A 15,057-nucleotide genomic window follows, 5' to 3' on the forward strand; every position below is an offset into this window, starting at 1 on the left:
GTCTCAAAAAAGTTGGCACGGGAACAACAAAGGCCTGAAAAAGCAAGAAACCTTTGATAAGATTCAGCTGGGAGAACATCTAGCAACTAATTAAGTTAACTGACATCAGGTCTGTAACATGATTAGCTATAAAAGGGATGTCTTATAGAGGCAGAGTCTCTCAGAAGTGAAGATGGGCAGAGGCTCTCTAATCTGTGAAAGAGTGCGTAAAAAGATTGTGGAATACTTTAAAAACAAGGTTCCTCAACGTCAAATTGCAAAGGCTTTGCAAATCTCATCATCTACAGTGCATAACATGATCAAAAGATTCAGAGAAACTGGAGAAATCTCTGTGAGTAAGGGACAAGGGCCAAAGACCTTTGTTGGATGCCCGTGGACTTTGGGCCCTCAGACGACAATGCATCACTCATCGGCATGATTCTGTCATTGACATTACTAAATGGGCCCAGGAATACTTCCAGAAACCACGGTCGGTAAACACAATTTGCCGTGCCATATGCAGATGCCAACTAAAGCTCTATCACGCAAAAAGGAACCTACAGTGGGGAAAAAAATTATGTGATTCCTGCTGATTTTGTACGTTTGCCCACTGACAAAGAAATTATCAGTCTATAATTTTAATGGTAGGTTTATTTGAACAGTGAGAGACAGAACAACAACAAAAAATCCACAAAAACGTATTTCAAAAAAGTTATAAATCGCTTTCAATTTTAATGAGTCACATAAGTATTTGATCCCCTATAAATCAGCAATATTTCTGGCTCCCAGTTGTCTTTTAAACAAGTAAGGAGCTGAGATTAGGAGCGCTCTCTTAAAGGGAGTGCTCCTAATCTCAACTTGATACCTGTATAAAAGACAACCTGTCCACAGAAGCAATCAATCAGATTCCAAACTCTCCACCATGGCCAAGACCAAATAGCTGTCCAAGGAAGTCAGGGACAAGATTGTAGACCTACACAAGGCTGGAATGGGCTACAAGACTATCGCCAAGCAGCTTGGTGAGAAGGTCACAACAGTTGGTGCGATTATTCGCAAATGGAAGAAACACAAAATAACTATCAGTCTCCCTTGGTCTGGGGCTCCATGCAAGATCTCACCTCATGGAGTTTCAATGATCATGAGAACGGTGAGGAATCAGCCCAGAACTACACGGGAGGATCTTGTCAATGATCTCAAGGCAGCTGGGATCATAGTCACCAAGAAAACAATTGGTAACACAATACGCCGTGAAGGACTGAAACCCTGGAGCGCCCGCAAGGTCCCCCTGTTCAAGAAAGCACATGTACAGGCCCATCTAAAGTTTGCCAATGAACAGCTGAATGATTCAGAGGAGAACTGGGTGAAAGTGTTGTGATTAGATGAGACCAAAATCGAGCTTTTTGGCATCAACTCAACTCGCCGTGTTTGGAGGAGGAATGATGCCTATGACCCCAAGAACACCATCCCCACCGTCAAACATGGAGGTGGAAACAATATGCTTTGGGGGTGTTTTTCTGCTAAAGGGGACAGGACAACTGCACCGCATCACAAAGGGACGATGGACGGGGCCATGTACCGTCAGGGCCAGGGCACTGAAGCCAGCTAGGGCATTGAAAATGGGTTGTGGATGGGTATTCTAGCATGACAATGACCCAAAACACACGGTCAAGGCAGCAAAGGAGTGGCTAGCCAGTCTCCAGACCTTAATCCCATAGAAAATCTGTGGAAAGAGCTGAAGGTTCGAGTTGTCAAACGTCAGCCTCGAAACTTTAATGACTTGGAGAGGATTTGCAAAGAGGAGTGGGACAAAATCCCTCCTGAGATGTTTGCAAACCTGGTGGCCAACTACAAGAAACGTCTGACCTCTGTGATTGCCAACAAGGGTTTTTCCATCAAGTACTAAGTTATGTTTTGCAAAGGGGTCAAATACTTATTTGACTCATTAAAATGCAAATCAATTTACAACTAAGGAAATGCATTTTTCTGGATTTTGGTGGTGGTGATGGCGCAGTGGATAAGACGCATGCCTTTGGTGTGAGAGACCCGGGTTCGAATCCACTGTGTGACACCAATGTGTCCCTGAGCAAGACACTTAACCCCCTAATTGCTCCAGAGGCGTGCGACCTCTGACATATATAGCAATTGTAAGTCGCTTTGGATAAAAGCGTCAGCTAAATGAATAAATGTAAATGTTATCAGCGTTCAGCTCAAAAGCCAGCATCTTTGATGGTACAGGGGTGCATAAGTGCATACGGTATGGGCAGCTTGCAGGTCTTGGAAGGCACTATGAATGCTGAAAGGTATATAAAGGTTTTAGTGCAACATATGCTCCCCTCCAGACGACGTCTATTTCCGGGAAGGCCTTGTACAGTTCAGCAGGACAAAACAAAACCACATACTGCAGATATTACAACAGCATGGCTTCATAGTAGAAGTCCATAGTAGAGTCTGGGTGCTGAATTGGCCTGCCTGCAGTCCAGATCTTTCACCTATAGAGAACATTTGGCGCATCATTAAACAAAAAATAGGATAACCAACTCTTCAGCAGCTGGAAACCTATATCAGGCAAGAATGGAACCAAATTCCAACACCAAAACTCCAGAAACTCATAACCTCGATGCCCAGACATCATCAAACTGTTTTGAAAAGAAGAGGAGATGCTACACCATGGTAAACATGCCCCTGTCCCAACTATTTTGAGACCTGTAGCAAGGCATCAAATTTTAAATGAGCTCATTTTGTGCACAAAATTATAAAATTTCTCAGTTTAAACATTTGTTATGCTATCTATGTTCTATTGTGAATAAAATATCTGAATTATTTTCATTTGGGGACTTTTCTAAGCGATTAATTGTGATTTCTGCATCTAATTGTTCTTATTCTTTTTTTAATACCTGAATATGTACAGTATTTCTTCCATGTATGACATGTTTGTATGGGTATGAGTACATCCAAGCATTTAAATCTTTATCTTTGCATGTTAAAAGCATGCACTGCATTCAAAGACGAAAAGCAGAGAGAGGGGGAATAAAAACGCTGTGTGTCGTCCTGTCAGCCTTGTTATCATTAGCATGCAGGAGTTCTGAAGCATTACGTGTTAATTAAAGCAAAAGTCACCACAGGTATAATTCTGTGTGTTAGCAGGTTTCTGAAAACTTGGACATGAAGAAAAGTGCTGAATTTTGCCTGTTACAGATAACACAATGCTTAGTGATGCTAATGGCTGAGGGTTTACTGAAGGAGAGAGAGGACGAAGGGATGCTGGAGAAGAGGAATAGGTCAAAAGGTTCATGTCACTTCCTGTCTTGTCTTTAAGGCTCACTGTCACATTGCATAAAACGCCAAGTCTCTTGACTGACAAGCAATGAATGCTCAATGAAGAGAGAGAGAATGTCTCCAAAAGAGCGAGAAACGAGAGACAGAAATGTAGATGAGAGAGACAGAAAGAAAGCAAGAAAGAAAGAGACAGACAGACAAGGCAGGACTGTTTCATCACTCCATTCCTGCCAGTAAACAAATGCATGAAAGTAGGGAGAGAATGTAATGCAATCATAAACAAGCTAATTTGCTTTGAACCAGCAGGGAAAAAGCCATTTATGTTTCATGGATGAATGAACACACAAAAGGCAGAGTGGAAGAGAGCTATGATTCTCTGTCGAGCTGAAGTAGAGCAATGATGCACCTCTAAAAGTGCTGGCTTTAGTCAGTTATAGAAAAGAGAAAATGCAACACAAAATAGTTTATTGTAAAGGTCTAATACCAATTAAAAACTAAATCTAAAATCTGAAATCTAAACGGCACTTAAGTTTGTTGCTAAATGAATCGACAATATAAATCTAAAGCAATTTAAAACAACATTTCTTATAGCTGACGTAAGATTTAATCATCTAATCAAACCCAGTGTGGTTGTAGAATGTAATTCCACTCACTTACCTTTCTCCCATGAGCCTCTGCTACAATCCCACGATGAACAGACATCACTTTGGTCTGAAACACACAAGGTGACAAGTTAAATGTGATTGACAGATTACGACAAAACGCATTGCAGCAATACAGTCAGACAGACTCGAATATAGACCTATCATAATAAATCCCAACTACCCTAACTACCTTCACCTGGTCATTAAAAGGTGAAATTATCTGTCATGAGGGTCTGCAGCAGTCCTCTCTGTGATATCATTTGCAGTTTTATGTTTTTTTTAATGTGTTTTATACTTCTGCATGTTGGTCACACCACATGACTTTGATCTTCCAGAAAAACTTTTTAAAATATTAAGCAGCAGTGAAGCTTTTGTTAAAAATATAATAAAGAAAATATATAATATAAAGAAAAAATTAATAAACTATTAAAATGTTATTCTTTTAATTACTCGCATTCAGAAATGTTAATATATCACATTATACAGTATCACCCTATATCAAGAGTTATATGGCCATTTAGGTTATCTTTAAAGGGGTCATCGGATGCCCATTTTCCACAAGTTGATATGATTCTTTAGGGTCTTAATGAAAAGTCTATAACATACTTTGGGTAAAATTTCTCAATGGTAGTGTAAAACAACAACCTTAAAACACCCTGTCAAAATCAGCTCTGTTTTCAGCAAGCCGTTTCAGTCCATGTTCTTTTAAATACTAACAAGCACTGTTGATCCTGCCCCTCTCTTCCGTGGGGTGACGAGCCGTTCTCATAATACTGTTTACTTTACCCGTGGAACTTGTTAACTAGCACATTATTAGGAAAGGTGATTTACAAAGATTCATAAAAGAACCTTAAACTCACTTCTGCTGTAAGTGAAGCTGGATCATGAATGATTTGCGTGAACATAAATGCATTTAGGCAGATTGGAGGATGCATTCCCTTCAAAAACAAAGGTAATCCACTGCATCTTCAGCGGCTCAGATGTTGGGAGTAAATGACGACTGCTATGTTCATTATTACATCCAACAACAAAACACCGCAATCGCTTTGGAGCCATTCTTGTCTACATTTGCTCCAGCGTCAAAACAATGCTGGACTGATAACAGTTCACTCAGGGCGGGTCTAAGGTAAAACGCTACTGTCAATCAACAATCTTGGGAGCAGCCTGGGTCTGTGTGAGATCACACAGACAGGCATCTGAGCATGGCTTGATATTGTCACGGGACGCCTCGGGAGTGGCGTGAAAAGACGTAGTCAGGGTCCAGATGCAGGTAAGGTGCTTTTAATAATAAACAAAAAGGCCAACACGGCACAAAAAAAGCAAAACAGAAAAGGACTGGGATACAAACGGCAACAAAGTGCATGTATCCCAGACCAGAGCCAACACTAGAAATACAAAACACATAAAATAACAACTAACGAACCCAGGCAGAGTGGTGGAAGAGGGGAGACTATATAGTCTGTGGCAAATGGAGAACAGCTGGGAGTGTGAAGTGTACAGGTGTGTGTGATGTGGCAGGTGTATGTGATGTGGCAGGTGATCTGATTACGGGAGATGAGTCCGGGAGGAAGGGAGAAAGATATGAGAAAGGGGAAATGATTTAACGAAATTTTAAAAAACTACAGTGTGGATCTTTATCATTATAGGGTGGTTGTGTACACACACTGCCAACACACATTACAGTTCAAACTACTTGTAGAAGTTCATGTTGCATCCGATGACCCCTTTATAGAGATCGTTCACACAAAAATATAATTTAAGGCCATATATTATATTCACATTTTGTAACGAGTGAGCCGGAACGAGATGGAGTTAGAATCCAAACGCGAGCCCAAGTAAGTTTATATGAAAAACACAAATATATAATTCAATCCTGGAACAAAAATACAATCCACAAGAATAAATCAGGAGCAACCCACACAAGTCAGGAGACAAACAACTTGGAACACACACAGGAGCAACGACCAACCAAAACAATTGAAACACAGAGGTTTATTTAATCACTGTATGTATGAATTGTATTTGCCTGCATTTTTGAATAAATCATTAGATTTTCACATCACTGACCCATTAATCCGGCAATTTCAGTTTACCTTTATTATTTCATTTACAGTACATCACTAACTTACAGAAATGAACATTCTTTTGTTAAGCTGCAGTACAGATTCAATCAGCAGGAATTATGGGCCATGTGTTTAAGGCAACGGCAGCCTTTAGAGTTGCTTTGTTTTTGCACTTGTACAAATATTCTAATCACACTGGCTGGGAATCATTTGTCCTTTACATCCAAAAGAATCACTGTGGCAACACCTCTGTGATTAGGGATACTAGCATGGCTCTCTTTTGTGCCTGCAGCCATCAGCCTCCTATGGTTACGACTAATACAGGTGCATGCTGAGAAATCCATTTGCATGCCATTTACATATTCACCACTGCCACATAACAGAGATCCAATTAGCGTGGATAATACATACACCCTGGCAGTATGCGTATAAAAGTACTTAAAAATCATATAACCTTTAATGTGAACTCTCTGTAGTCCCAAAGTGTGTATGAGAGAGATGTAACGACGAATAGAAACATGATCAAACTAAAAAAGTCCCTTAAAGAAAGGTGGTTCTATGCGGATATAATTACGATGAGCTCATGATAGACTGAGAGACACACTGATGGACAGACAAAAGACATGAAGAAACAGTTCAAATGAAAAACAGATTAAATGAAGTGTTAAAGGATTTGTTTACCAAAGTAAATTTTTTTTCTCAGTCATTATTTACTCACATCATGTCTTTTCAAGCTCATATACTTATATGTCTTTTTCTATACTACAGTTCATAGATCAAAAAGGATCAAAAGCAGCTAAGAATAAAAAGTAGTCAATATGACTGATGCTCTTTGTGGAAGGTGTTCGGTAACATTTCAGTACATTATCGTCTATTCCACACACAAATCTGTCATACGGCTTTAGATGGTATGCATTCAGACCTGAAATATTGGGTAAACGTCATACTGACATGAGCAGTATGAACTTACAATTCTTTAAGAATTCTTATTGTGGGCCACAGAAAAAATAACATTCTTTAGAAGCATATTGAGGTGAATAAAATATGCCAGAATTTTCATATTTGGGTGAACACACTGATTGTGAACCGTGACTGCCTGACTGACCTGTGCCAGAGAAGTAGAGCGTGATCGAGAGCTCTCTGAGCTGGGTCTGTCCGCTGGCCTTGAGCCCTGGTTAGATGTGCATTTGTAGCAGCTCCATGAGTACTGCCTCTCGCTCAAAACACCCACCTCTTTACGTTGAAGACACTGGCAGTGGTACAGGTGTCCACAGCTACACATGAAACAAGAGTTCAGTATAATGCTAATCGTGGTCTGTTTGTGTAGTGCGTTTAGGCAGAGTGCTACAACAGCTTGTTTAAGTAAGAAATATGTGACTCAAAGAAGGGATGAGAAAAAATCACCACAAATATCTAGATTTTTTGGCTGGATGCCAATACTGACAAAGGGCAACCAATGGCAGATATAATGCTAATATTTCTATTAGATGTAACACAATGACTATGATATTTATGAAATTAAATATTGATCTGGTTGACACTTCCACATAGTGGTTGGTTGTAATGCACTTTAACACTAGTAGGCTTCTGTCATAAACTGGAAACAAGTAGAAGATGCAGTGTGTAGCTACTACTGCCACACAAACTCACATTGGAGGAGATGACAGGTAAAAATCAGACATTCCACCTGCAGCTGAAAAAAGTCAGCTCGCCAAGGCAGGGTGTTAGAAACCCCAGTCTGCAGGAAGTGTCGATCAACAGTAAAGTTCTTTCTGTACATCTTTTGTACAGTTATGGTTACAAAATCTCACCACTTTTCAATAGGTGTATTTGGTAACACTTTATAATAACGTCCAGTTATAAGTCATTTATAAGTGATTATTTAATGATTAACTAATCATTTACAAAACATTCATAAGCGATTAATAAGTGATATGCTAACAATTTGTGTATGTTTTGTTAATTCATTTAAAAGTCATTTACAAGTAGTTAGCTAATGATGAACTAATCATTTACAAAACATAACTATACATTCACAAATGATTAAGTAATATGCTAACGATTTATAAATCTGTCATAAGTTATCTTTATAAATAGCATCATGAAATAATTAAACATCCTTAATGGTTAATAGTTAATATATTATTAATCACTTATAAATCATTGAAATGTCAACATTGTACTATTATCTCAATGAACATTATAAATCATTTACAAAGCTTTCTGCATCCCCTAATCTAAAGTGTAAACTACTCATCAGTTGTAAATGTTTTACAAACCTTCCAGGTTACAGGTTGTTTGTGAATATATATATATATTTACGCACACACGACTGGAAACCATAAAGTTTGTAAAACATTTACAACTGATGAGTAGTTTACACTTTAGATTAGGGGATGCAGAAAGCTTTGTAAATGATTTATAATGTTTATTGAGATAATAGTACAATGTTGACATTTCAATGATCTATAAGTGATTAATAATATATTAACTAGTAACTATTAACCATTAAGGATCTGTTTGATTATTTCATGATGCTATATTTAAAGATAACTTATGACAGATTTATAAATTGTTAGCATATACTTAATCATTTGTGAATGTATAGTTATGTTTTGTAAATGATTAGTTCATCTTCATCTAATCACTTGTAAATGATTCAAAACTTATTCTACAAAACATAGATAAAAATATTAACATATCAATTATTAATCATCTATGAATGCATAGTCATGTTTTGTAAATGATTAGTTCATCATTAGCTAATTACTTGTAAATGACTTTTAAATGAATTAACAAAACATACACAAATTCTTAGCATATCACTTATTAATTGCTTATGAATGTTTTGTAAACGATTAGTTAATCATTAACTAATCACTTATAAATGACTTATAACTGGACGTTATTATAAAGTGTTACCGTGTATTTTAAGTAACAAAAAAGGAGGGAATTTATATAGATATCGCAATGATATAGTTATCATAAATTATTTTGGCCATGATAATAGTGTAGTAAAAATGTAGATTGTGACAGCCCCAATTTATAACAGTAAATGTATTTTACAATTACAGCATTTAAAAAAATGTTTTCAAAACATCATGTATTCAAAATGAAAAAAGAATGTGAAATGCATCAGTTTTGTTATAGCAAAAGGCATTGGGCTATGTTCAGGCAGTGTACAGATGATACTGTATGTGTGTGCGTACCTGAAGATAATGATCTCCTCCTCACTCTCCTGGCGTCTCTTGTACTGCTGTAAGCAGATGTTGCAGTGGTCCTGTCTTGGGTGAAGCCCTCTACTGACAGCCCTACGCAGGTGTGACAGAGACCAGTGAAGATCTGAGTTCAACAGATTTGTGGTAGTCTCCAACAATGTCTGAGAGAAAGAAAGAAAAACCATTGCAAAGGTTAAATAATGGCACAGAGGTGCTCCAGAGACAATGAAAGATTCTGCTTTTTCAGATGAAGCAGTTTTGATAACTATACTGTACTGTATGTTTGCACTGTAAGAGGCAAAAACCTGTGCTGATGCTGATCCTTTTTTATTTTTTGATGTGTTAAAGTTTTGGTTGCATGGACAAAATTGATGAAAAAAATATTTATATGTTCATTAAAAATAGTAAAAATATGTCTAATAATAAATGCATATGCGAATATATTTTACAGATGTTCCCCTAAAACCAGCATAGAAAATGTTTTTACAAGCTATCATATTTAATCTGAGTTTAAAGATTACAGTTTCTGAACAACATGCATAAAATTATGAACAGCTACAATTTCTAATATATAACTTTCCTGTGTTTTAAAATAAAACCTTTAAGTTAAAAAAAATGTAATGAAACTTTCCTATTTCAGTTTAATTCACGAGGGAACACATTTATTCATCCACAACCACAGGAAATGGAAGAAATTCCCCACACTCTTAAAACAGATGTGTTAAAAACAACACAACCTGTGTTATATCTTAACACACCCGTGTGTCTAGTTAAGGACAACACATTTTGTGTTACTTTTAACTCAACCAGTGTGTTATTCTTCTTTACACATTCAGTGTGTTAAAATATTTAACACACTAATGTGTCATTGATAACACAATTTGTGTCATATGTGCTATTTTTTACCAGTTACAATGAATGCAATACAAAAAACAACTTTTTTCTTTCAAATATATACATATTTATTAAAACTTCACTTCTGAATTTTCACAAAGGCAATATTCACGTGTCATTTGAATTTCATAAAGATTTTTAAACAATTTTATATCTTGGATTTACAAACAGGTTTTCTTTGTTAGAAATCATGTGAAGTGGTTTTACATCAGCAGCATTGCTTAAATTAATGACTTTATATTCATTTGTTCTTTGGACAGCATATGCATACAAGTGTGGGTGAAAATACAGTTGAGATAGAACTAAGAAAAACTACAACCCTTTCTTTTTCACATTGTGGAACTGTGTAAAACGTCACCAAAGAGACGCTCTTCTCTTAAGTCACGGTTTAAAGCAATTACACAACCAGTTTGAAAAGTCTGACCGAACGCATTAACAGAGTGAGAAACGAGAACAGTGCTACATGTGTCAAGTTCATAGCCAAAGCTTGAGGATATCTGCTGTACAATTTGTGATTTCTAAAATGTGAGCCATCACAGTAATCACGCAATTTGTCGTCACTTTCGGTTGAATCCACAAAGAGCTTTTGCATTTGTTCATTGTCAAAAAGAAACTTCAGAGTATCAATAATAGATATGTACTGACATGTATCTGCTATTAACACTTGAGTTAATGTACCTTGCTTTCTTGCAGTATCACCTCTGTTTCCAAGGAAGATTTCTATTGGCTTGATGAAAGAGTGGTTTGCTGCAAAATATTTGGTCATTTTGTAGGGGGTATCAACTTCCTCAAACATATGTCGTCCTCTTTCAAATTCATCCATCAAAGTCTGCAATTCATCACTGGGTATAGAGTAACGATTAAGCAGAGATGTGGTTTTCTCTTGCAAACAGTCCAGGGTTTCGCAGAGCAGTTCTTTTGTGCATGTGATGCTTCTTTGCACATCAGTCAGAGTACAATTTGAAGAGGAGTACATTTTTGCAACAAATGCTGCTGCACAGCTTTGGTAGTCAGAGGTGCTGCAAGTACTGGAGCCATCAAAATTATTTTCTGGAATATCAACAGCAGCAGAGCAAGATGGAGCTGGAAAGTCCTCACTCGTGCTGGTGTCACGGTCTTGTTCTAAATGTAATGGGTTTGCAACCTGAGCATGCTCTCTATTGAGATGTTTAGTATAAGAATTGAAGTTATGGTATGTTCGTTGGCAATTGTTTTGACTACAAACAATTGTATAATCCTGTCCATCAGAAAGTGCATGGACATGCCTAAGATGAATTATGAGTTTCCGGACGTCTTTTGAAGTTGATTTTTTACACCTTGGACATATGTACATGGTGGTACAATTTAGGATAGTGCTTGAAGCTTCGAAATAAGCTCCACAACTTTGGATCTCTTCCCACCAGAGAAAGGAATGTCATATACATTTTCAAGGAAATTAAAGACCGATGTAAGTTGGACAGGATATTGTACATTGCAAACCCAATACGTTTTGAACAGCTTGTCAATGGCACACGTCAGACTGTTATCGTTGAGTGGAATGGTGACTTTGTCATTCTCGGCCACAATGATGTATTGCGCTGTAGAACTGCGGGCTCCTAAACAGACAATGTGGGGTTGATGGTTTTCCACCATTGTCTGGGAATGATCCAGGAGGCTGGAGATGCTGGTTCCAGCCTGTAAACATAAAAGTACATTTTTTAAAAGCTATTATTAAAACAATTCAAGTGACTGAAGGTTTTCTTAAAGGGATAGTTCACCCAAAAATTTGAATTCTGTCAGTAATTACTCACCCTCATGTCGTTCCAAAACCGTAAGACCTTCTATTATCTTCGGAACACAAATTAAGATATTTTTGATGAAATCTGAGAACTGTCTGACTCTTCATAAACAGCAACAGACACAAAACTGAAATGTTCCCAAATGCAGAAACGTAGAAAGGACATCAGTAAAATTGTCTGTGACATCAGTGATTCATCTGTAATTTTACAAATTCAACAACTTTTTCCTCCTCATTCCATCTGCTGCCTGTATGCCGCCATTGTGAAGAGAGTATCATGACGCATGCACTTGCTTCCGCTTGATGTAAACAAGGCATGCATTTGCTGTCCTCTGCTCATAAACAAAACACGACGAGTGCTTTGTTTACATGGACAGGAAAGCCTGTGCATACGTCGTGATACTCTCTCCAAAACTGCAGCACACCACGGCAGATGATAAAGAGAAGAGTTGTTGAATAAAGTTGTTATTTTTGTTTTCTTTGAGCACAAATGTATCATAGCTTCATATCAGCACAACTGAACCCCTGATGTCACATGGACTCTTTTACCTATATCCTACATTTCTGTGCTTGGGAACATTTCAGGTGTGTTGCTGTTTATGGAGGGTCAGAAAGCTTTTGAATTTCATCAAAAATATCTTAATTTGTGTTTGCAAAGTTGAATGAAGGTGTTACGGGTTTGGAACGACATGAGGGTGAATAATTAATGACTAAGTAATAAAACTTTTTTGGATGAACTCTCTCTTTAATTCATTTGCATTCATTGAACTGAAGGCCAGGGATATTTTCTTATTTATGTTCAAAAGAAAATAGGAATGCACAATATTATCACTTCACTGTTTTGTATCACTGCATTTCATTTGAGAATGCACATACAGAATGATGCGTTTAGTGTGATAGCGTGCAGTGACAACAGCAGCAACAGCCTCCCTTTGGTACTAATGTTCATTCGGTAAGGCGTTTTTTTTTTTTTGTTTAGTGGCCGCTGTTGGTCTATTTATAACAAAATAAAAAGTAAAATGCACAAATAACCTTAAGATACTTAGCCAAAGTGAGCTAAAAAATACTGACAAAAACCTAATATTGTGCATCCCTAAAAGAAAACAATGAAAACAGTATAGTTTTATGTAAATTAGAGAGTCATGTAATTAAGTAACATCACAAAGTGCTTGCACAGAAAACTAACAAACTAAAACATAAACATATTAGGGCAATCAAGCTGCTTACCGGCTTAATGTCCAAGAGGTAAGAAAGGGCTGACTTTGTACTGCATTTGGCCCAACCTTTGCTCCTCCCGGACGCAGTGGGGGGCAGCAGTGTAGTAAGAATTTGAAGAGCTCTGTAACATGACTCTGTAGTATAATAAAAAAAAACACAAAATATAATGGCATTTTTCAAATGGCTGAAATAATGGCAGACTTTGATCTCCAACTTTGCCTTCAGAGAACTAGTAAAACTAATGGTGTCCACTGAAAGAAAAACAACGGTTTGACAGAACAAGCAAAGTAGCCTACCTTCACTCTCATTATCAGTTGGCATGACCAGAGGATCTTTCACTGTGGACATCTTTTGCAACTTCCGAACAATATTTCCTTCCCATTTTCGAAGAAAGAGGTCAGCCTTCCCAGGAAACATTTTTCCAAACTCAGTGTCAAGCTACAACATAGGATACAATACACAATTACAACACTACCGTGTTTTCTCAGTATGTTCACAAATGATCAAATCTAAGTTTATGCAATCATAACAGTAAAAACAAAACTACTATACTTCAGTTTTATGATTTGAATTAAACTGATTGAAGTAAAATAAATGGTGGAGCTTGATTTCAGTGCACCTTACAATCTCTAGTTTGCAGCAGACTGATGGTTGGAGGGGAGTGGTTAAAGGATGTTTAAAGGACTTTATTTTATTTTATACTTTATTTTAATTAAATTGCATAGAATTTTTCATCACAAGATTAGTAATGTGCACTAACAAAGTATAAAAAAAAAAACATTTTGAATTCATTTGGACTTTAAATGTTAATATTTAGCAGCCTTGTCCCTGTACTGACAAGTCTATTTATACCTAGCTAGAAGAAAAAAAACACAAAACACAAGATGCAAAACACAAGATGTTCTTACCAAGTATGGCATGTCTACAAATCGAGGATATTGTTCAAAAATCTCTTGCACTGTTGGGGACGTGTTTGCAATCCATAACCTGCGATTACTGTATGTTTTCTCCATGCCCAATTTGATGGTATTGAGGTTTTCTGGAGATGGTTTCATCCTTTTGATCACAGTCATCCACTCCTGAGTGGAGTCCTCCTCCCCTTCAGCATATGTTATATCCAAAGTAAAAAAGGCAAAGAAAAACACCAATCTGTTATATACATATACTGATTACACATACATTCATAATGTAAAATGTAGTTAACAAACAGTGTTATAATGAATATTTATTACAAAAACAGCTAACAAAAGCTAGATAAACCTTCAAGATATAAACCTAAACATCCTTTTTGAGATAAAGACATGCGAATGTCGAAGTCAATCAAATGTTAAACGTTACAGTAATAAATCATAGTATTATTTAAAGACATTTAACAAGACATCAATACATTATGTTGTTTAATGAAAGAAAGGCGACGGATAGCAGTGAAAGTGATAAGAGTTAGCTGGTAGCTGCTACCGCTTTGTCAAACTCATTAACGACAATCCTGCCATGGCTGCAGCGTTTTATCGGACGTCATATAATTGGCAACAAATCAAGCAAAGAAAAACAAACTCGTTAAAAATAAGTTCTCTCCAGAAAGCGAGGAACAAACGTACCAAAATGTAAAGAAATAATAATGTGTGAAGCATTAACTATCTGACGCCGTTTTCGCCCTGTTCAACACCGCCTCTCGTGACTACCGAAAATACCCGTATGCACGACTAGAGGCTGCTAACTAAATGCACATTTGACCGTCTAAAAAATTCACATTAAACATATATATGACAGTTTCTAATAATTAAAAATAATAAATCCAAATACCTGACATGTGCACTGCATCCAAGTCACCCATGGATGGAGATAGAGGCGCGAAATTGCTTAACGGCTTGCGGAGTGACGTAGCAGCAATGTGATTGGATGATAGTTAACACATGTTGTGTTGGACACACTGTGTTGTTTCTCTCTTTCTCTCTCTCTCTCTCTTTTACACATGATCAACTTAAAAT

General features: G+C 37.1%; 2 protein-coding genes across 2 annotated transcripts in view; both read right to left on the reverse strand.

Moving 5' to 3' along the window:
- LOC306872817 (vacuolar protein sorting-associated protein 8 homolog) overlaps positions 1-15,057 on the reverse strand; it is a 121,916-nt gene that overhangs the window by 16,054 nt on the left and 90,805 nt on the right. Inside the window, exons 41-43 of the mRNA XM_079421673.1 lie at positions 9,172-9,341; positions 7,068-7,236; positions 3,913-3,966 (exon numbers count right to left, since the gene is read on the reverse strand). Of these exons, the coding sequence (XP_079277799.1) occupies positions 3,913-3,966; positions 7,068-7,236; positions 9,172-9,341 (393 nt within the window). The remainder of the gene's footprint in view (positions 1-3,912; positions 3,967-7,067; positions 7,237-9,171; positions 9,342-15,057) is intronic.
- LOC306872847 (uncharacterized protein) lies at positions 11,304-14,165 on the reverse strand. The gene is made up of 4 exons (XM_079421721.1): positions 13,978-14,165; positions 13,366-13,507; positions 13,079-13,203; positions 11,304-11,748 (listed from the first exon to the last, which is right to left on the reverse strand). Exons 1-4 carry the CDS (start codon positions 14,140-14,142, stop codon positions 11,419-11,421), a joined length of 762 nt encoding a protein of 253 aa, XP_079277847.1. The 5' UTR covers positions 14,143-14,165; the 3' UTR covers positions 11,304-11,418.

The sequence above is a fragment of the Barbus barbus genome, assembly GCF_936440315.1.
Source record: "Barbus barbus genome assembly, chromosome: 7".
In the NCBI taxonomy this organism is placed as follows: domain Eukaryota; kingdom Metazoa; phylum Chordata; class Actinopteri; order Cypriniformes; family Cyprinidae; genus Barbus; species Barbus barbus.